This window comes from Lepidochelys kempii, chromosome 3 (genome assembly GCF_965140285.1).
Source record: "Lepidochelys kempii isolate rLepKem1 chromosome 3, rLepKem1.hap1, whole genome shotgun sequence".
Taxonomy (NCBI): domain Eukaryota; kingdom Metazoa; phylum Chordata; order Testudines; family Cheloniidae; genus Lepidochelys; species Lepidochelys kempii.
In genome coordinates, this window is record NC_136382.1 from 46,754,282 (window position 1) to 46,778,589 (window position 24,308).

At 41.1% G+C, this 24,308-nt stretch overlaps 1 protein-coding gene across 2 annotated transcripts in view; it reads right to left on the reverse strand.

Annotated features, from left to right (window-relative positions):
* Positions 1-24,308, reverse strand: part of GCLC (glutamate-cysteine ligase catalytic subunit) — a 57,045-nt gene that overhangs the window by 19,409 nt on the left and 13,328 nt on the right. For both annotated transcript variants that reach the window (XM_073336264.2, XM_073336265.2), the window contains exons 2-6: positions 13,951-14,063; positions 10,714-10,896; positions 6,540-6,653; positions 5,826-5,884; positions 5,606-5,742 (exon numbers count right to left, since the gene is read on the reverse strand). In XM_073336264.2, the coding sequence (XP_073192365.1) occupies positions 5,606-5,742; positions 5,826-5,884; positions 6,540-6,653; positions 10,714-10,896; positions 13,951-14,063 (606 nt within the window). The remainder of the gene's footprint in view (positions 1-5,605; positions 5,743-5,825; positions 5,885-6,539; positions 6,654-10,713; positions 10,897-13,950; positions 14,064-24,308) is intronic.

Here is a 24,308-nt window from a genome sequence, read left to right on the forward strand (position 1 = left end):
GCTGATTCTCCCTGGTTGATGGCCATTAAAACATGTTGCTTGGGAACTAAATGTATATAGGTTGCACCAAATTTGGTGCTTCTTTTTATTAACCAGAAGGATACATTGTAACAGTATATATTTAAGCAAATTTATAATTAATGTACATTTATTCAAATGTTTATATTTATCATTTTAGAAAATGGTGAATGACATTTCTTATTTACTAGATGATTAATTTTTTACTTGTGATTTGTGTCTAGCTCTATTTGGATGGAAATTCAAATTAAATTAAATATGCACAAAAACAGCATTTTAAAATTTAATTAAATAAAGGTACTATGAATGTGTTGGATACATAAGAAAAAAATATTAAAAAGTTTATCAAAGCATGTTTTGCATTTATAACTAACTGATTTTTAAGCAAAGTAGTATCATCTGTAGTTAAGTGAATAGAGCTGATTGTTTCTGGTCACCATGTCCTTCACGATATTAGACTTAGTAGATCTCATCCTTTCACACCTAGTTTTTATTCATAGATTGGAAGAGATGGGGGGGGGAAAAACCACAACAACCCACTTTCCTGCATTTTCAATCCCAACTGGTTTGTTAACGTTGAATGAACTAGTCATTGAACTGAACTAGTTGAAGGGTATGTCTACACATCAAAGAAAAACCCACAGCTAGCTTGGGCTGCAGAGACGTTTCATTACTGTGTAGACTTCTGGGTTAAGTCGACACAGCAATGAAACATTCCCACAGTCTGAACCTTGCGAGCTCAAGTCGGCTGACACTGGCCAGCCACTGGTTCTTCTTTGCTGTGTAGACATACCTGAATAAACTGAAATGAAGGAATTCTGTTTTCACCTGCAGAAGACGCTACTGCTGTCAAAAGCTGGTTTAAGTCTCTCATTTCTCGACTTACAGTACTGTGTTATCAGCGAATGCTCAGAACTGGATACGTGATTAATTTAATGTTACAGATTACTGTAAATGGAAGAAGTGCTTCAAGTTGATTTGACAACAGCAGCAGCAAAAAGAAATGGTTCAGTGATACGGATTATGATTTTTGTTTATTATGCCAAAAGATGTATTGAGGTTAAGAGGTCAGCATTAAACCAGAAATTACTTGTATACCACTTGCGAGTGGTATACTCTTAGTTACATAACATACATTAAATTACTTGAAGGTTGTAATTGTCAGTTATTACAAATTCCTTGTTTTTTTTACTGTGGCCGTGATCATTTTTAGGCATAAATGGGGAGACGAAGAGTACTGACTAATGGCTGAATCTTTGAACACTATCACTGGGGACCTGGTTAAACACAATGCTCTGTGGCACCTTACATGCTATAAGTGCACCCATAAACTGATTTTGGCAAGGTTGGAGAGGAAGTACATCAAGCATCAGGGAAACACTGAAAGTGTTGGGACAAGTGCCAGCTATGGCACTTATACTGGGTCCCATTACTTGTGTTTTGAGAAAAACATCGGCTTATTCTGCAGTAATCCAGAAGTCTGAAGGTATCCATTAAGCACAGTTTCAACACGTGAGACAGGTGAGAAACTGAACAAAGCAGTCACCGTTAGCAAGAATGGTACATGCAAAAATAATGTTAATTGGACACACTGAGCATCATTTGGGTCAGATATATGACACTGCATATTACATTGAGTGCTACAATAAAGATGTGTTGCATCAAAAGATAAAAGCAACAAACAAAATACAGATTTTACTAGTGTAAACTCTGAGTCAGCTGGAATCCATAGACTCATAGAAAGTCTAATGGATGGGAAAGCGGTGGAGTTGGCTGATGCAAAGGCTAAGTATAGAGAAATATATGCTTTGAACAGGTCTGAGAAGGAACACACACTTAGTAGAAAGGCTCTTAAAGCACTTACTGAAGATAAACTGTGGGATATGGATGTAGTTTATAGGACTTCTCCAGAAGTAACTAAATACCATCTAGACTTATTAGCTGCTGTTAAATGCCAAGAAGGATGAATTATTCACACTGACAACTTATTTGCATATGATGAACCAGAGCTCATTAATATCATGACAAAAGCAGTCTTCAGAGAGGAGATAGCTTAAGGTGTCAGCTGAAAGGATACTTTGGGTCATGACTTGTACGAAGCCCTCAAAACCCAAAGATTTATCCAGGGCTCCATCAATCTATGGACTCCAATCAAGAAGTACAAACTAAAGACGTGCGCGAATGTAAGAAGAAAGAAAGAGTGAAGGTGGAAGGGAGCGTTACAGAGCTAACCACAGGATGGGTCGTTTGCTTACCTCCTGGTAGTGTCCAGATCTCAGGGTGATGTTGATTTATGTATGACTTTGGGAAAGCACGAGTTCTCTGTCGTGCCATGATTGAGGTTTGAATGTGACAGAACGCCACATATGTGCTAGACAAAAAGCAAACTAACGCACATCTTGCACAGTCATTGTGAGCCAGCACATACGGACATGATTGGTACATTACGCCAGCAGAGGGCTTTCAGCACAGCAATCATAGATGATATGGCCAAGGTACAAGCTCTTGACAAACCAGAAACTGTTAACACCTGCCAAGATTTGACTGAAGACTTTATTATGAGTCTACAGAGAAAACACCGTCTCATGTCTGACACGTTTGCAGAGGAATCAATTAAAAATATTACCACAAAGAAGAAACTCCATAGATTGCTCCTATCCAATACAAATCACTGATTTTGCAAACATCTCCAATGTTACATTGAAGAAGCTACTGTCCTATATTCACACGCATACCTTGCGGGAAAAATGCTCCAGCATACAAAGAATTGCTCAAAGAATTTCATTGTCTCCTGGCATAATGAAACTGCTGCCTTGAATGGTTCAGTGGAATTTCTTTGTAATTGGAGGCTAACTCTAAAATTATTTTGCATGCCATCAACGCCAGAGAGAGAAGTGCTTACTAAACTCCAGATTTTTGCACAATACACGTGTTCCAGGACTCTCTGAGATGCTACGCAAGATTTCCGCAAGATTCTGTTTTTGTGCCTCTTGCTGGGGAATAGAATTGCTGTATAACATCCAGAGATGTTTTCCTATCACTTGGAGCATTAAAAGCCACCACACTGGCAGGTTTCCAAACTCTTTCAGGATGTGACACTACTGGAAGGTTGGCTGAGAGATCAAATTATCTTACTGGAAGGCATTTGATTCATCTTCCAAAGACCCTCCCCACTCTGAAGGTGCTTGCAATGGCTGAGACAGTCATGATTAGGTAAAAAAATGCATTGGAGGTGTTCATATACCAAGTTTACCATTTGAAGACCAATATTATGATGACACTTGCTGAGCTACACTGATGGATGTTTTTTCAAGAAGCAGAAAAATGGGGCAAGGGAGGGAAGAGGAAATCATCATTGACATGGGATGCTTTATACCTGCTACTAAGAGGGCAACTTATCAAGCAATGGAATGGCTCTGGGATGGTCAAGTGCATCAAATGTCATCTCTTTTACCTTTTGATTACTAACTTGCCCACAGAATGATATTTTACTATATTATGCTCCCAGACCATTATAAGACATGAATATCTACACAGCTCTCCATAACTAGGATTTTATATAATTTTAAGATGTTCTCACATATGACTGCAAATAATTACAAAACATAGAATCACAGAACAGGAAGGAATCGCAAGAGGTCATCTAGTCCAGTCCCCTGCATTCAAGGCAGGACTAAGTATTACCTAGACCATCCCTGACAGGTGTTTGACCAACCTGCTCTTAAAAATCCCCAATGATGGAGATTCCACAACCTCCCTAGGCAATTTATTCCAGTGCTTAACCACTCTGATGGGAAGCTTTTCCTAATGTCTAACCTAAACCTTCCTTGCTGCAATTTAAGCCCATTGCTTCTTGTCCTATCCTCAGAGGTTAAGAACAATTTTTCTCCCTCCTCCTTGTAACAACCTTTTATGTACTTGAAAACTGTTATCTCCCCTCTCAGTCTTCTCTTTTCCAGACTAAAGAAGCCCAATTTTTTCAATCTTCCCTCATAGGTCATGTTTTCTAGACCTTTAATCATTTTTGCTGCTCCTCTCTGGACTTTCTCCAATTTGTCCACATCTTTTCTCAAACGTGGTGCCCAGAACTGGACACAATACTCCAGCTGAGGCTTAATCAGTGCAGAGTAGAGTGGAAGAATTATTTCTCGTGTCTTGATTACAATACATCCCAGAATGACGTTTAATTTTTTTGCAACAGCGTTACACTGTTGACTCATATTTAGCTTGTGATCTACTATGACCTACAGATCCCTTTCCACAGTACTCCTTCCGAGGTGACATACATAAAAGATGACAGAAAATACGGACATATTTAAAGAATTAATGCTTCATATAAATGTTTAAACACTGCAAAAGGAGTCTGAATGTATTATTTCATGGATCCTCCCTAGCTGCGTTTGTAGTGAGCTTTCTCCCCTCAGCATTGTGCAATTTGCTGTCAATGAGATTTTATTTTTTGTTCGTTCATTTATTCATTGTTGAGTCTTTTAATCTGGAACAAAGGTGTTTTGACAGGATTACTACAAGTGCAGCCTACAGAATGTTGTGAAACAAGAAGCATTTAGAAGATTCTATTTAATTCCATGGAGGCATAACATAATGATCTCTTCCTGGTTACCACAAAAGAAGCAACAACAAAGACAGAAGCTATCATCACAAAGTCAAACACACAAGAACTATCTCAGCCATCAGCCCCTTGTGCAAAATTGCTACAGTAGAGTGACACTCAGAATAACCAAATTTAAAAGGTACTGGAGCACTGTGAAATGCCAAACTGTTACTGTATCTTAAGTAAAATCAAATTAGTAACTAGGGAAGAGAGATGGAAAGGTACAAAGGGGAAGATTTGTTTGTGCAAGAATTACATGCCTCTTCGTAAATAACGGCAGAAAAATACTTGTGTGGATTAATTAAGAGGTTCACAGCATGGTTAAAGAAAAGAATACACCTAAAAATATCTCTGAAGAAAGAATTTTACACAGGTGTAAAATTTAGCAAAATAGCAATGAAATTTGTATTTATTTAAAGATGCTCTGCAATATAAAATGTTCCAGGGAGCTTTCCCGAACCCTGTTCTTAGTTCTTTGACCTCTTTCTCAAAAGTCCACCTGCAAGCTAGGTGACCTGCAACTATTTCCTCAAAGTGTGGCCTGCTAAGGACTGAAGTGAGATTCTGCTTAAGGGTTTTCACCAATCCAAAAACATACTTCAGTCCTGATCTGCATGTCTTCCACACCTTAGCATGGTGGAGCTCCAAGACAAGGTGCTTAGCTAAATAAAGGGGTCTTTCAGCACAATTATCAAGACACGCAAACCCTGTTCTCCAAGTCTTGCTCTCTTTATCAGTGAAGACCAAAAATGGGCCTTACCAACAATATAAATTGAATATAACCTTCTTATAAAGACGTTAAATATTGGCAAATTATCAAGTTACAATATAAAATTAGACAACGGTAAACTGTGGACAGTCATTAACTGGATTTTGAGAAAGCATCACACTGTGTAAGATACAATTTGCAAATTTATAGGGAAGAGAATGTCATTGCATTATTTTACATCGTTTTGAGACTCAGATGTATTTTACCTGAAGGCAGCAGTTGCCCATTCCAAAACCCATGGCATCCATATATATATGGTCTGGTTTAGCTGCTTTTGCTGCTTCTCCATCATCCTTAGGAAATGTTTCTGTCAATGGTGACGGAGTATTCTTATCTTTAAATACTGTGAGGAAAATACAAGTATTCAGTAAGTAAAGCATCAGACATAGATCAATTACTTGAAGAAAACCACTGACATTTACTCACTTGGTACGTTTATCACTACTTTCTCTCCTCTTCGGTGTCGAATGTTTCTTGTCAGAGTACTAAAATTTAAACAGTTTATATTAAATGCTTTTTTCAGGAAAAACTTCCAAACATTTGTCCACTTAGCCTCTCACTCATTTTCATTTGTACTGTAGCAGATTTGGTCCTTCACTGAAGTCAATTCTATGTTTTGTGACAGTAATATCACAAGCAGAATAAAGAAGCCTATGATCTATGGGAGAATGGGGTAAGGGAAGTTTTGCAAAGGTTAAATCTTATGCTGTAATAAAAGACTCTGCAGAACTACACAATATTGTCCACCTCAAATAGGTTGGCTCCATGCTCTAGTTAGATTCCAAGATGGTTGTGATGTTTCCAAAATAATGAACGTTGGGATTTTACTTTGAGCAGGAGTGGGATGGCTGTGCCAGGACTTAAGGGAAACAGTCCATTTTAAGGTAACGTACTGAATCATAGATGATGTTAAACATGTGGTGAATTCTGCCAGTATCAGGCTAAAATTGCTGAAATTGTTATTTACCTTTATAGGTCACCTTGACAGTAAATATGTAACATTACATCTTTGTCTATGTCCCTGGGACTTGTACAGCAATTATTCACATAGCTCTGCATTCCACTTACACGATGATAAAATTGTGTATTAAATATGTACATAAAGAGTTGTTCTTCTTTCTCCTCCAGACTCACTCTTACCTAAATCTAGGATGTTTGTTAATAGCTTCATCTGGAAAGAAGAGAGACTTTGAAGCACCTCCTTCTACTGGCGTTGGCTCACATTCCGGTAGCGTAAATCCTGGACATCCTAATCTATAGATGACAATTTGAGTAAGCCATAAATTAAATAAATTATAATTTTATGTTATTAAATGCCCTATGGTTAGGTGAGACTATGATCTTAATAGACAAAGGAATAAAAATAGTGAAAAAATATATTTACTGCAGGCATTTCTAAGGCACTTTTCAGTGTTACCTAATCACCAGTAGTCATTAACAAAGAAAGGGGACTAATGGCAATCACTATTAAAAGGTCAGCATTTGCCAACAATTACCACAGTTTTAGTCTGTGGTTGCAATAAGTGGAATTTCATACCACTATGTGTTAATGGATAGTAAATGCTCACATTTTAATGGCAAACACTAAAAGAAGCTTTAGAAAATTAGTCCTCATGTATGTCATAGTATGCATTAGCACTCGTGATTATTAAAAGTGAAATGCAGTGACATTCTCTGCCCTCAACTGATCCTTTTTACAGTACTGTTTAATTCAAATCCCTAAAGTAATCTGTTTCAGTAGTGTTTACAATAGTTTACTTGTTATTGTTAAAGGGACAAAGTCAACCTGAAAACCAGTCAATTTCAGAAGAGTAAGTAGTAGTTTCAGATACTACATATGTCCCAGGACACCCTGCCAATTTGTGATTTTACAAATTAAAAATGCTCTTCTCCCACTGCTGTACGAAACACTCACACAAACATGGAAAATTGAATGCAGAGACAACAGTGAAATAAACTAAACTAAGTGTTGTGAAATGCACAAAGTATACCAAAATAATCCCCCTCATCTTTCAGTTATGGTAAATTTAGGAGTCACCTATTGTCACATCCCTAGGCAACCTGCCCTTTCTTGAGACCTTGAGTGCACCTCTTTCAAGTGGCAGGTCCATTCCTTTACTTCTCTTTGGAGTGCGATCCCACAACCCAACCACTCTTGACTGGGTCTCCAAGTTATACCTTCCTAGCTGCCAACCAGGTTTCCTAGCAGGTCCAACTGGACTTGGACACTGCCAGAGTTCTCCTTCATGAGCTATGATCAGTAACATCATGCAGTGACTCAGAAGCAGTTTCTCTGAAACAAAGTATGATTTACCCAAACGGTACAGAGAGCTCAGAGAAGTAGATTCAAAAAATAAAAAAAGACCTCTATGCATATTGTCTTAAATACTTTTGGCATTTCCTCAAATCCCTAGGTAGACGTGATTTAGCTTTGGTGCCCCTGTCCTTTCTGGGCACCAAATTATAGCAAGGTGGCTGCAGACCCTGGCTCTCAAGTCTATGTGCCAGCCTCGCTGCATGCTAACTCTGGGTCCCCACTGGCTTCCAGATGAGTTGTCCACTCCCCTCTGCCCACTCCTTTCTGCCAGGAACACCTCTGTAAACCCACAGGGTCTTCTGATCTCAGTCCTAGCCTTAGGAAGAGGAAAACATCCTAATCCATGGTGCCAGTCAGGCAGGTTCTTCCCCCAACTGATGGCCCAGCCATTGTTGTCTTAACTCCTTTGAAGCAGGTACCTGAGAGGCTGTCTTATCTGTGTCATAGTTTTACCCTCTTTTGGTACCTTAACAGCTCCGCTTTATAGCTTCCTTTGATTTGACTACATGAATTCAGTCCACAGTAGTGTAAAATTCATTTTCTGAATTTGAAAACTGCACAGCTCTAGGGAAACCAACATTTCAGGTTTAGTATTCTTATGGCAACTCTTAGAGAACCCAATGAAATGTACATATTTGATATGATAACCTTTATATACTCTAATCATTCTCTTTGACACTAATCAGAAATTGTTAAAGTAGAAGATATATGTCTAATTTTTAATAAGAAAGTCAAAGGGTAGTGAAGATGGAGGTAAATGTGTGAGTGATTGACTAACTCCACACCACATGCTATCTATGACCAAGGCTATGCTTTTTAAAGCAACCCCCAGTGTTGTAAAAGAAAACCTGGCTGCACACAGATGCAAACAAGCAATTCAGCATACCTTAAGATACTCAAAATTAAAGAATTTTTGAAGATTTGGCATAATATTTCATGTAGTGTAGCATTTGTTACAGTTTAATTTGAGACATTACAGGCTGCCTTATCAGATAAAAATGTAACATTTAACACTAACTGGCATAAACCGCACAAAGTCTGCATGACCAGAAAAACTGTATCACTCTGATCCTTAAGAGTGAAGCCTACTGATCTGACCAAATTTAGAATCACATGACTCTGGTTCTATTTCCAGGTTGGCCAATGACTTTACTGTGAAACCTGACAAGTTCTAACTTCTTTATGCTTCAGTATCTGTAAAATGGGCATAGTTATGCATACTCACTTTTCCCAAGTGTTTTGAGTTCAACAAATAAGCAATACTACAAGCACTACTAATTAATTTTAATAAGCACATTTCTATACCCCTTTTTTACTGCTCCTGCCTGGAAGAACTACAGCAGCTTTCATTGATTTTCATAAACTTTCCAGATGCCTGCAATTTTTAAGTGTTGCATCATCTCTATAACATCTTAGCAAAGAAAGTTAGCTGGACTCTGCTCCGCCAAACAGGACTTTAAAGGCAAGATGGCCGTGAGGCAGGATCAAAATAACCTAAAGGGTTCAGTGAGAAATATCAGCTTAAATGGACCAAACCAATCTTATAAATAGCTTATACTGTGTATAATTTACTAGATTCAAGCACTAAATTCAACCAGCTCCGTGTGTTACTATCACAGCCTTGCAAAATTATATTTGCCTGCTTCCTTGGGAAGAGTAAAATTCTTGTGTTTTTCTTCTTCATAACAAGGGTGGGGCTGCAGATTAGTACTTACACTGGTAAATTTGTGTAATCTTTTTACAAGGCTGTAACGCCAAAAATAATTCTGTAATACACTGGACAGCTCAAGTGTATGGTTTCATACACATTCCTGTTAGTGCAGACATAACCAGTTTAAGTACTCCATGAAATGGAAGTAGATTTTGATAGTATACGCGTTTTAAAGTTACTGGGGCATAATTTAAAAAGCCATATTTTTGGCTCAGAACTGGGAACTTCTCTGCAAACCCCATTTTTGTAATACTCATGAGCCAGATTTTAGGACCATCAATTTCTGTACCACCTCAGGAGCCACACAGACAAGGTAAACTGGAATTGCAAGAGGCCTCCTGTTGTACTGTGTAGCAGGATTTATTTTCCCTTTATGAAGAATCTAACAAAATTCTCCTCCTATGTTTGACTTGCTGTGGTAACTAAAGTTAATCTGTTAACAGATTTCCACTTGGAAACATCATTTTTCTCAAGAGGAGACTATGAAGCATGTTTCTTTCTATTTGATAATTATGCCCAAATTCTATTTCAGTTTACTACTTCTGGAAATTCTTTTACAAGCTAAAGCAGATGCTGTTCATACAAAGAATAGAGGACTCTCCAGGCAGATGCCCTGTCTAGATACATATAATCACATACCAATGCAGTACTTATACTATGCTCATTTCAAAGTGCTCCCCACAATCCCTTTCTATTAGAAGTCAGTTCAACCCCTCAAAAAGTATCAACAGTAGTTTTCTGCTCCACTTTAGGTATGCATATGCTTTGTTCAGATAAGCGGTTTGGAAATTTGCTTCAGATTAGTTATGTTTAGCAAATCCCTCCATAAACCTGGAGGGGAGGGGGGAGGGAACCCCTTTTATTAGATCATTTACTCTGCCTCACAGATTGTTCTCTGAATTCTGGTCTATGCTGCATGTTCATTTTATATTATATTAATTTCAGTAACTGTCTTCAGTAAGCAACAAAGCTATTGGGAAATGCTTAAGTGACCTACAAGAATGAAAAATGAGGCACAAGCACATCAGCATCAACAGGAAATAACTTTTTGGTAAACAAGATTTATCTATATAGCCAAATCATCAAAAATGAATTATGTGATACATACAGCTGCACTGACTGACCTGAACAGCAAGAGCTAGAACTGAGTTTAAATTCATCTCTTTTTCTTTTCAATCTGAAAATCGCTTACATGACAAATGTTCATCAGGCCCACAGAGGCCATTCAGCCCACAGCCTTACATATGTATTTCTGAAAAAAGAAAAAAAAAAAGATAGCATCTAACCTTGGAAATGATGTCACAGTACAAAGAGCCTCATCTCCTTTCAACACAGAAGCAGCCTCCCGCCGTCGTTTCCTCATGTTGTCTTGTACAGTGTTAAATTCAGACATGGTTCCTCCATATGGCTGCCCAGGTGTCCCTTCAATCATATAGCTTCCATATTCTGGACGCCAAAGTGTTGGGTGGCTGGTATGAAAGAATAGCACAGTTTAAATATTTTTATACAACTGCAAAAGAGACAGATTATTAAGTATGAATTATAGGGAACACTAAAACCTTTGGGAAAGATCACATATTTCAAAAACCTACCAAGTCTCTAAAATTCTATGGAATTTGAAATTGGATAGCACCTATCTTGTGGTATGTGAGAGAAGTAGTAGTTTCTACTGTCCAAGTGCTGTATGATTGTGACTGATTTCTATTATGGGCAGAGTTAGTAGTGCCGCTTGTAGTTTAAGATAATTAGGGAAAGTGTTAGGCAAAGACCCTGTTTTCAAGTTGCTTACAACTTTGCCAAACTTCAACTATTTGGGCTGAAATTTTGCATGCTGGGTGTCCGCTGGAGGCTGATATTTTTTCCTGTTTAAATATCAGCTAAACTGTTCTGTTTTTTCCACGATCCCGTGTAGGGAAAAATACACGGTTTTGCCCATGTTAAAAAATTCTTACATCTGTTTGGTTGAGAAGCTCTTGTGCCTCCATGCTTTGGAGCAGGGACTTACCATGCGTCACAGATGTGCTTTTTGCTTTCTGTGACGGGGTGTACGGGCCCCACACTGGTTCAGCAAGGGTTAAGCACTCTGTGGGCAGAGGAAGCCACACCTCCTCATCTCTGCTGGAACCAGGACATAAAAAGGAGCAGCTCAGCTCAGTCTGGGCTGACCCTGGAAGGGCATGGAGGTGCATTGCAGGCTCCTGCAAAGAGACTGCCGGCACTCCAGTACGTAGAGACCAGCTGGGCTCCAGCATCAACTGACCCTCAACTGCCCAACATTGCAGATGGAAGAAAGACCACAGAACCCCTGAGACTAGCCGTGGAAGGACTAATAGGAAGTAGCCCAAGGGAACTAAGCATTGATCTGGTTGCGGAACTGGGGTTTGACTTAAGTGTGTTTCGGAAGAATCCCTGCTGAGTCAGTGGTGAATGCCCCTGCTGCAAACAGGGCTGGGACCTGGTGGCCCAGCCCATTGACTCCAGCCACTGGGCCGCACTGGGCAGTCCCATTGACTCCGGCTGCTGGGCCGCACTGCCCTGCCACAGAGGGCTGCTACACTGACCCAGACCATTAGGCCATGCTGCCGTAGGAGCCAGGGCTGCTGTGGTTACTGGGGAGACTAGGCCACCCCACACTGTTACACACCCTGATGGGGTGGATGTACCCCACAACACCTTTTCTGTGAAATTTTGCCCCCAATCTGGCCAATTTCTAAGCCTTTGAAAAAATCCATTTGCACATGCACAAAGATTACTTAAGAGTTTGGCAGTTAAATTCTCTGAAGACCTTATCTGCATTAAGCATGTTCCATCCCAGGAATGCAGTAGCTGAACAGGACTTTCCCAGCAATTGCTTCTTCTGGTTTATATGGTGCTAGGCACAGAACTATGAGAAGGGAGACTCTCTCCTGTGATTTCTAGTATCCCTCTGCTGGCACCCAGGCAGGGAGGAAGACACCCGACTAGAATGCAGAGGGGTAGCAAATTGTGGGGTAGGGGTGGGGCCAGGTTGTGGTGCAAGGTCTGTAGCTACTAGAAAACATTTTCCTCCAGAACCCAGAGAGAGTGTATTCCCCTCTCAAAGCTTACTCTTGCTACCAGTTACTCTCTTCGCTAAAGTGGTAGAGATCTCGGCTCTGACTCTAAAGGTCCAATCCCTCTAAAGACCCATACTGGGAAATCAATGTAGTTTAAACATAGAATTTGTCTCCGCTTTTTTTTTTTTTTTAAATATGCATATATTAAAAGAACAATAAACTTGCAAAGTCAAGCACTCAAAAAAAAGTGAGGAAAAGTCAGAATTAAGGTTGAACGTGTAGCCCTAATTCGAGCCCCATGTATGTACGCATTATGATGCAGTCTTTAATTACAAAGTTCTCTTCCCTGGCCCAGCCCCAGGACCTCTGCCTCATTCAGTGAATTGTCATTTAATATTTTTTATTCTATTCAACATGAGACCCCAGGCCTAATTTAATATATACCATACTTGTAGTGCTCTGAATACAAAATTTCCTCCTTGGCATTTATCTTGTGCTCTTACAGTATCTGAATGCTTCAAACATTTGTCTTCACAATACCTCTGAGAGATTAGGTGTTATCTTCATATTGCAGATGGGGAACAGAGATTGCCCAAAAAAGCCAAAATTGTCAAGTGTCAGCTAAACTTTTGGTGCCCAACTTGAAACACCTAAGGCCTGATTTTTTCAGAGAACTTCGCATTTTTATAGCACTTTTTATGTTGAAAACACAAGTCCCATTCGGGACAGTGGCAGCTGAGTTGTCAGCCATAGGATCTCAAGGTGGGCACTGAGAAAACAGGGAACATGCACTTAAGGACATATCAACATGGCAAAAAAACAAAAACAAAAAACCCCCAACAATCCATACCTGTGGCAGAGAGTTTCAGAGCCCAGGTCTACAGATTCAGACTTGGGCTCATGAGGATCACACTATGGAGCTAAAAAAATGCTGTGTAGACGTTTGGACTCAGGCTGGAGCTTCGGCTGTCCTCAGGCTTCAGAGCCCAAGTCTCAATGTCTAAACGGCTTTTCAGTGTTATAGCATAAGCTGAAATCTGTAGACCGAGGCTCTGAGATGCACTGCCAGAGGGTTGGGTGGTGGGTTTATTTTTTGTCATTTTAGACATATACCAAAATGTTCAGTTGGCCAGAAAGGGCTGCCCAGCATTACACAGAAACTCCATGGCAGAGGGAGGGATAGAATCCATTCTCCAGGGTAACATTCAACTGTGAGAACATCCTTTTTTTTTTTTTCCCCTTCCTTCCAGCAATTCCCTGCCCAATTCACTACACATCTCCCACTTCTGCAACAAATACTCAGGCAGGAGTCCTACAGACAACAACCTCCTTCATCACACAGACCTGATTCCTGCCCAGAGCACCACCCATCCTGTGTACTGAATAAGGCAGGGGTCCTCTGGGGGGAAAAAAATCATACATGATTATGTAATTAAAGATTGTACAACAGTGCATTTGCACAAGGAGATAAAAGAAACTGCTACTTACTTGGGATTTACTCTTTCACCCTTCTCTTGCAGTGTATGAAGAACTTCTTCTCCAGTTAGTGACAAACGTACTTTCTTATGTTCATGATCAAAAGCTACCAGCATATATTCCACCTATTATAAATAACGAATGAAAATACACAAAATGTTAGCATTTAGGGAAAATTTTAAAAACGTTAAACAGTAGGGAAATTTATACACAAACTGATAAGAACCCCTGAAATAGACAGTTTCTTTGTATAGTATGTATCGTGAAATTGTAAGTCTATTTAAATATTCAAACAAAAGAGAATGTTAAATGAATTATATGTTTATTATGTGAAGGGAAAAATTAAATTGCTAACTGTAAAATACTACTAACCTAGTTTCCGTTTAATATCCAACTGAAAGTTCGGCTATATAGTTTTGGATATCAAATTTGATGAGTTATTGGCAAAAAGTAGTTGCACTATGGATTTATTGTGCTGAGCATGTTCATGATATAAGCAAGTAGGTCTGAGTTAATTCATTATGTTTTAACATTTTTCTTATTTCAAAACAGGAGACGCAAACTATTGAAGACTGCTCAAAACAAAACAGTTAGTTAAAATCATGAAGGATAAAAATGAGTTTCAACAGATCCCAACTAACATCAAAAAGACACGATCTCATAGGTTCTCGTGAACAACTAACAGAAATTCTAAACCCATGACATGCGCCACGGTCTAGAAACAAACAGAGCCGAGACTTAACTAGTTTTTAATACACACATAATTTTTCATCATTCACTACCACTTCAACTGACTTACAACCATGCAAGAGCACCTTTAATGTTGTCCTCTTGCTTTGTTCTGTAATGAAAATATGCTGGTAGATACAGAAAAGTTATTTTCCTTCTCCCCCTTATTGCCTAATTCAGGAATCTGGGTGTGAGAGCCTCCACAAACTAAAAATCAATTCTCAGCAAAACTATCTGATTTGGAGTTTGGATGCCAAGCCATTTGGAGAGGAGAGCTCACATGGAGTACCTTCTTTCCCCTTCACAGAGCCTAATCACTATTCAACACAGCAGTGTCAACAATTAACAGTTATATGTGCATTTGTGGTCCTAGCTGCAGGGAGAGTGCAACTTGTCAGTTTCATTTAACTAAACTGTCTGCTGCCAGTTCCTTTACAAAGATGTCCCAATGCTCACAAGAAATCAGCATCTGGATGAAGAGCTGGCTCAAACCAAACCCAGCCAAGATTTAAGTGAAGTTGAATGGTTGGGAAAAATAGTTCAAAACACTAGGTGGGTCACTGTCCTGCTTCTAAGGTACCTACCCCCCATTCAAAGTGAGGTGATGCTTTTAGCTTCTGGGAGATCACCAACTGGCAACTGTAATATGGAGAAATATCTTCTTTCATCTTCAGCCTGTCAGACTTTATCCCTTCCTCTTGGATGAGGAGAGGCTAACAATCTACACATTAGCCATCTCCTTCTAGATTACTGGAATTATCTGCACCTGTTGGTAGAGGTAGAACCAATCCAGAGAATCCAGCTTGTGTAGAATGCAGTAGCTCAACTCAGCACGACCGACAGCGGTGAGAACAAATGACCTCTGTGCTCCAATCCCACCACTGGCTATTAGTCTTGTGTGATCAAAACCTTGAAAAATGGTTTTAAGGCCATAAATCAGCTACCTCACTGACTCTCATCTCCACTTATAAATCTCTAGGACAGCTGCATTCCAAGACAATACAGTTAACAAGAATTAGGATGAAAAGCATGAGAGCCAGAGAAAGCATTCTTAGCAGAGAGAGGGCCGATCGTTGAATAAGTTGTCAGAGATTTCTTTAGGTTTAACATTGGGGGGAAAAAGTAACATCCATAGAAAAAGCTCTGAGGGGCCTTAGAATTGGACTTACAATAACTAATCAGCATTAATACCAATATACAAATATTAATTCCATCAGCCTTAAATAATCAAGCCTTATCTCAGACAGCACACAGTGGAAAAAAAAGATTCTTAAAAAACCCCTCACCCCTATGTCTTACTGAAATCCCTAACAAATGGAGGGCTTTGTGCGTGCCTGGAGCATCACCAAATTCAGACCATTTTGGATTAAGGAGGGAGAGCAACTTCTAAGGTCCTGTAGTTCTAGCAGAGTATACCCAGTCAGCAGCCCCCTCTCTTTTATAATACCGGAGATCCAGTTCAAGAGCCACTGCTGACCTCACAGTAGGTGATCTCAGGTAGGCAAGACCCAGGCCATTTCAGCCTTCTAGGTAATGAAAACCATCTTATACCTCTACCCAGAGAGCAGCTGATAGCCATTCAGAATCTGGAGCAACTTCCAGCAAGATACCCTGCTCATTAAGTGAGCTGTGGGTATTCCTCACCAGATTAATTCTCCAAATAATTGTAAGGTGTAGTTCCATGTGCAGTGCATTGCAAGTCAACTCTTGAGGTAACAAAGGGATAGATACCAGTAGCAGCGTCTACATCCAAAAACTGACCTGGTTATTGCGGCAATAATCATTGAGCAGCAGCAGCAGCAGGAAGTCTAACATACACCCAAGTTGCAATCTCTGGCAGGCTAATGGGGAATGTACTACTTTAAAAGGGACTGTATTACCTCTTCCATCTCCTCTGGCTACTTCCCACAGTCCACCATCACCACCTCCTTCTTGTTTAGTTTGAGCTTCAGACAGCTATCTCAGCCACGCCCCAATCTCAACTACACAGTGGCTGAAGCACTGAGCTGCACAAGACAGACATACAGTTGGGCACTATTAGCATACTGAAAACACCGCACCCATACCTCCTTACAAACCCTCCTAACAACCCCAAACACATGTTGAACAGAGGAGTGAAAGAACAGCACCCCATGCTCAAGAGCCCGTTGAGAAGATGAGCAACTACGCTCAGTTACACAATTGTGTTCAGACTCGTCCTGAGTCTTAGAGCTTTTGAAACATGCTGCAACAACCTCCTTTTTGACACAGCTTTCCCACTATACTAGGAAGGGTTTTTTATTTTTTTTTAAATAAAAGAAGCCCCACAAATATAGCTAGAGTTACCTCAAACCTGGAAGAATGAAGACCAAATTCCACTGTAAAGTCAACTATAGACAATAAGATGAGAGCTACAAAGAACTCTGAGATAACTTAAGGAAGCAAACTTGATCCGACCAAAATGATTCATAATGTGAACACATTAGTAAACAGTCTCCCTCATTCACCCAGCTGTCGATGTAATAACTGATCTTGTATCCAAAGGGTCTGACTGACAGCTCCACAGCCTTCCTAACAGAAGGATCTGCTGTTAATTACTGAGGGAAAAAAAATAAATCAAGCCGCTGTCAACAATCCCAGGCAATCCACAGAATTTGCTTGCTAATGTAGGTTACATTGAATGAACAGCTTTAAACAATTTAAATTTAACCTGTCAAAAGTCTTCTCTTGTAGCTAGGTAAAAAAAATTTGGTATATTCAGACTTCACATGTTTGCATGATGGAACCAGGGCTCACTGTAAATAGGTTCGTCACATGTTTTGTATCTATGGTAAAATTCAGAGGACAATAGTCACTGGTAAGTTTCAGTGGGAATTCATTGCCTACAATATAGCTGTAAAAGTCTTGCACTCTCTATGTGGAAGTTCACCTGGCATTGTTAGTTACGTAGCTTTGTTAGGTCCTTCTGTAGTTCTTCACTTTTCTCCCTAGTTTTAACTAGCCTGTATTACAGAGGTGGGCAAACTACAGCCTGCGGGCCACATCTGGCCCACAGGATCCTCCTGCCCAGCCCCTGAGCTCCTCCTGTGCTGTTCCCCCTTCCCCCGCAGCGTCAGCTCAGGCAGCAGGGCTGTGAGCTCCTGCCGGACAGCGCAGCTGCAGAGTTGCAGCCTGACCCGGTGCTCTATGCTGCGCGGTGGTGTAGTTGGCTCCAGCCGGGTGGCACAGCTGCCTGTCCTGGTGCTCTGGGTGGCACGGCTGTAGTGCCGCCAGCTACCAGTGCTCCAGGCAGCGCGGTAAGAGGGCAGGGAGCAGGGGGGGTTGGATAGAGGGCAAGGGAGTTTGGGGTGGTGGTCAGAGGGCAGGGAACGGGAGGGTTGAATGGGGACACGGGGAGTTCGATGGGGCAGCGGGGGCAGTCAGGGGACAGGGAGGGGTGGATGGGGCGGGGGTTCCGGGAGTAGGGGGGGCTGTCAGGGGACAGGGAACAGGCGGGGTTTGGATGGGGCAGGAGTCCCGGGGGGCCGTATAGGGGGTGGGGGCCAGGCCACGCCTAGCTGTCTGGGGAGGCAGAGCCTCCCCTAACTGACCCTCCATACAATTTCAGAAACCCGATGCGGCCCTCAGGCCAAAAACTTTGCCCGCCCCTGCTGTATTAGAACAAGTTACCAGTGTACATGTCCGACAAAAAGCATTGCTAGGAATCCCTAATGGGGCAGCATGCCTTGCCATTTTAAGGGAATAAATTGTTCAGTGACAGACTGGAGATTGCATGCCCCAGAAACATTCCAAATCTGCAATGAAAGCAGCTAGTCCCTTGTTTTTCTGACTGGCACAGGCTGAAGTAATTCTGACAGAGGAGTAAGCTGAGTTCACTACTTCCCTCCCTAAAGAGAAGGACCCTACATTTTGCTGGAGTGGCCAGAATGGTCTGCTCACTGGCTCTTAAAGGAGTCATAGCAAGCTTGCCTTGGTGGGGAGAAGGAAGCATCTTGCATGGGTCGTGATAAATGGAAAACGCACATCCACAGAAAAATAAACCTAGTGATCATGGAAGTTAAGTGTATTAAAAAGGTAAACCAACCCTACATACAATCTAAGAAACTCAATATAACAGATCCTAACCTTGTGGCATCACATACGAAAATAACTGTTGAGGGAAGAAACAGTGGTCTTTCCTTGTGCTGCTCACCTGCCATCACCTGTGATATGTAGCTACTGCTACTTCTAGGGGAATTCTGTGCCAAAAAATTAAAATTTATGCAAAATTCTGAATCTTTTATTGTCAAAATAACACAATATAATCATACCGGTCAGCAAATATATCTAATAATGCAGACCAAAAATAAATAAAAAATCAGAAAATGTTTCTTGACAAATAGATTCCTTACAAGGCCTATGAATACATAACTGAGTAATAATTCATTTAACTATAATACAGAAATGTATTTCCTGAACCCCCCCCAGAAGCAGTGCAAAGGCTTGGGGAAGTCTGTGGTAACACAGGAGCTCTGGGAGAGGGAAGTAATTGCTGGGAAGGAGTCTACCAGTGAACCTGGAGGGTTGCTGGGTATATATAGGAGAATTATGGAAGAGTTGGGCATGGGTTTGTTAGGGAGTTGGGGAACCTCCCCCATGTAGACTCTGGCTAACCCCTAGTCTCTCTGTTGGATCATATTAAAGAAGTTCTGTATTAAAATCACAAATGAGTTTGATTCCCCATAGTTTAAATTCCAGGGTATTACTAATTAAGAGGTCTCTTGGTTTTTGGTACTGTTTCTCTCCCTCTATGTGTGAAACTTGCAAGCTGCTAATTGTGTTAGTACATTCGATGAAGTGAGCTGTAGCTCACGAAAGCTCATGCTCAAATAAATTGGTTAGTCTCTAAGGTGCCACAAGTACTCCTTTTCTTTCTGTTCTCAAAGCAATTCACACAGAGAGAGACTCAAAGCAATACTCTAACAACAGAAACAGCACTCAGAGACTCCCTGCACTTTTGTTGTATTAACAATTGTGATTAAAATAGAGATAGAGGATGTATGTGGATGGATGGTGTGGATAATAACTGAATGATCAGGGAGGTACCAGCCTAAGAATCCAGTGTCCATCCGCTGAAGAAGGCGTCAAGTGGAAATAACCAAAGGACCCTCCCGGAGGGCAGACTGGAATCCACCCAACAGCCTCAAGAATGGGAGAACCAAAGAACAAGATAACATCTAGCAGCACGAAGCCCTCAGGAATGTGCTATCTGCTGATTGATTCAGCAACAGCATGATGAAGCAATTCCCATAGACTGGCATAGGAAGAAATTCCTATAAAAATAGACTCTAAAAAGTGAGAACTTTGGGGTCTGATTCTGCAAACCAACTTCCAGGAGCATCAGATGAGCATCTGACAAGGCCCTGCTCCCTCCTCATGTCCAGGCCACCTGGCCAGTGGCTTGGCATGAGCAACTCTAAGGCTGGTAACTATGATAACAACCTTGCAGAACGCGCGTGTGTGTGAATGAATGCGTGAATAAATAGGAGATTGAATGGAATGTTATAGCTATAACTAACTGCTTACTATGATTCTTTCTGTATTCACAATAAATGTGGTATTTTGCCTTTTTCCCTTTAATAAGATCCTGCTGGTTTTTATTTTATTGGTATAACATCTCCCATTCAATCAAAACACATCTGCCCCGTCCCAGTGTGTCCCTACACCCACACTCAGCCACTTCTCCTCCCCCCTGTGGCCCCACAGCCTCCTCCTGCATCCCCACATGTCGGTGCACTGTCACTCCCATTCAACCCCAGCTCAGTGCTGTCCCCCACTAGCTCCTGTGCCTTCATCCTAGTCTGTCCCTCCAAATAGCCCTTCTAAACCCAATCTGTGTGAACCTCTGTTGGGCAAAAGTTGTCACTACAGCACCTCTCCCGGCAGAATGTATTTTCAGGGAGGACATGAATTCTGCACAGGGGCGAAGTGCAGAATACCCCTAGGAGTATATTGTATAACAGTTCCGGATCATCCTTACTTCACCATTATATCTGATAGGTAAAGGGCACAGAGCAGTAGCCTACTACAAGAAGGATATATGAAATGGCATTATTTTAATGGTCAGAAGCGCTTCTCTGGATAATGACAGGTTTCAGAGTAACAGCCGTGTTAGTCTGTATTCGCAAAAAGAAAAGGAGTACTTGTGGCACCTTAGAGACTAACCAATTTATTTGAGCATAAGCTTTCGTGAGCTACAGCTCACTTCATCGGATGCATACTGTGGAAAATACAGAAGATGTTTTTATACACACAAACCATGAAAAAATGGGTGTTTATCACTACAAAAGGTTTTCTCTCCCCCCACCCCACTCTCCTGTTCCTGGATTTGTGCTGGAAATGGCCCACCTTGATTATCATACACACTGTAAGGAGAGTGATCACTTTAGATAAGCTATTACCAGCAGGAGAGTAGGGTGGGGGGAGAGAAAACCTTTTGTAGTGATAAACACCCATTTTTTCATGGTTTGTGCGTATAAAAACATCTTCTGTATTTTCCATAGTATGCATCCGATGAAGTGAGCTGTAGCTCACGAAAGCTTATGCTCAAATAAATTGGTTAGTCTCTAAGGTGCCACAAGTACTCCTTTCCTTCTCAGGATAAGAATTTTCTGACTCTTCAGATCTTTACAGCCAAGGCTACAAACCCAACTCCTAGACAAATCTTGAATCATCCTCTGTGGGATAGAAGCAGATCACTAGCTACAAAGAAAGCCAAACAGTTGCATTCAGCTAGTCCTGCAGAGAAGAGAGGTAATCTCTGCTGTGAGAGTGTTGGCACACTTTAAGGGACAGTCACGTTCTGTACATTTCCATTTCCGCGCATTACATATAATCTCATTTGGAAGCAATCCTTAGATTTACACACACACACACGCCCCCGAAGGTATAGTTGCTCAAGCAATATATCCCCACAATGCAAACACTAAAAAGTAAGGAAATCAAATTGAGGCAGTAGTTTGTGCTGAGTGCAACATTAGTCCACCATATCATGACACCCCAGTGCACCACACCAAATCCCTAACATGCCCATTTTCAGTATCACACTAAGTGTTCAGAAAAATAAAAACAATCACTACAATCCTGGGGATGGCAAAGTGGGGCTGCAGACACCTATAGGAATGAGGGGTGTGGTGACAGGGGCAGATGTGCCTGACTGAATGGGAGAGGCTTGGGGTCAGCCAGGGTCTGCACAGGGGAGGCTTCCCAACACCCTAACAATCCCACCCCCACAAGAAAAACCTTCCACCCACACCCAGCACCCTCCAGGTTCACTCCTAGGCTCCTTCCTTCTCCTTCAGCTCCTCCGTTACCCCTGAATCCCCCAAGCCTTTGCACTGCTTCTGACAGATGCAGGAAAAACAGTTCTGTATTGTAATTTAAATGAATTACACAAAGTTCTGTATTAATATGCTTAGTACAGAATCTGCGTAGATGAGGAGACTGTCTGTCCATCAGTTGAGACTGAGCCGATCACAACACGTCTTCCAATCTTCTCTCGCTCTGGCCATCCTTCACCATGCTTGTCCATATCTCCTTGTTAGGAAATCATCCCACCTCTTTGGAAGACAACAGTGTGGCCGTTTCTGTTCTCGTGGAAACCACTCGGATATAGCTGCAGTCCATCTGTTGATGCTGAGTCGGGCCACATGTCTCACCCTCCACATTTTGCTGAGCCTGCTTTCAACAACAACGTCTCGAACTCCAGACTGCTGCCTAATTATTTCGTTGGGGATGTGATGGTGAAGCGAAATGCCCAAAAATGTTCGTTCCATCGCTCTCTGCATGACAGACAGTGGATGTTCTTCAATCTTTGCCAGCGACCATGTTTTGCTGCCATATAACATCGCTGGAAGCATGGTCGAGTTAAAAAGATTCGCACGAGTTGTTTTACTGATCTTTCCTTGAAGGATGTCCTTGATGTCACTGAATGCGCACCACCCAGCTTTTTTCCTGTGCGACAGTTCGCCTTTCTGATCGCGGCGCATGTTGACTTCCTGGCCCAAATAAAAGTATTTATCAACCTCTTGGATCTGCTCAACTCCAAGAGTTATTTGGGTTCTTGGCGGAACATATGATCTCAGGTATTTCATTTCGACCAGTTCATTTTTAATCTGACTTGACGACTTTTTGCGTTCAGTTCTTTAAGCATTCTCTCAGGCTGGGCTATATTTTTGGCTATCAGCATTATATCAACTGCAAACTTGAGATGGTTTAGCCGCTCGCCATTGACATTAATCCCACCTTTCAAGTCTGCTCGTTGAAAAACCAATTCAAGACAGGCTGTGAATAATATTGGTGAAACTATCTCCTTGTTTCACACCTTTCTCGATGCGGATTTGGAGGGTAGTATCGAACAGCAATATGTCTGTGCTGCGCCAGAGTTCGCTTCCTGTGATATATTTTGCGCCGATGCCCTGTTCTGAAAGAGCTTCAAGAACGGTGTTAGTCTCTATGCTGTCGAACACCTTCTCATAGTCCATGAAGGCAATGTACAAAGGGAACTTGTATTCCCTTGAACACTCTAGTAGTTGGTTTAGCGTGAAGATGTGGTCCATCGTGCTGAAATTCCTAGGGAAATTTATTTGTCAAAAAAAAAAAAAAAAAAAAAAAAAACAATCTTTTTTTTGGTCTGTATTGTTACAGACATACTTGCTGAGAGATATTTTGAAATAAATTACCAAAATAATTGTAACTGGCATGATTATATTGCATTATTTTGACAAATACAATATGCAGAATTTTGAAATGTGTGCAGAATTTTTAATTTTTTGGCGCAGAATTATTTTTTTGATGCAGAATTCTCCCAGGAGTATAATGTGCCTCTAATGGTAAATTTGTATATGGAATCCTCCCCTCTTGCAGCATCCCAGAGCCCAGGCACCAGCCGGAGCCCGAACACCTACACTGCAATTTCATAGCCCCATACGCCAAGTCCAAGTCAGCTGACGTAGGCCAGCTGTAGGCATTTAACTGCAATGTAGACATATCCTCTGAGATTAAGTGAAGAGGGAGCAAAATGACACTGGAAGAAGAGCATGAGTAGCTTTTCCACCTTTAGTTATTCAAACTCCATAGCGTAAGAACAGAAGATTTTACTGGCATAAGACAGACTGTATCTATGCTTATGAGAGTCCAGAGGAGCACTATTTTTGTAGAAAGAAAGAATGAGGAGTACTTATGGCACCTTAGACACTAACCAAATTTATCTGAGCACAAGCTTTCGTGGGCTAAAGCCCACTTCATCAGATGCATGCAGTGGAAAATACAGTGGGAAGATAGACACATAATGAAAAAATACTGGGGGGTTACCATACCAACTCTTAACGAGACCAACCAACTAAGGTGTGCTATTATCAGCAGGAGAAAAAAAAAACTTTTGTGGTGATAATCAGGATGGCTCATTTCCAACAGTTGACAAGAAGGTGCGAGTAACAGGAAGGGAAAGATTAGCATGAGGAAATAGTTTTTAGGTAGTGTAATGACTCATCCACTCCCAGTCTTTATTCAAGCCTAATTTAATGGTGTCCAGTTTGCAGATTAATTCCAGTTCTGCTGTTTCTCATTGGAGTCTTTTTTTGACTTTTTGTTGTTGAATAATTGTGACTTTTAGGTCTGTAATT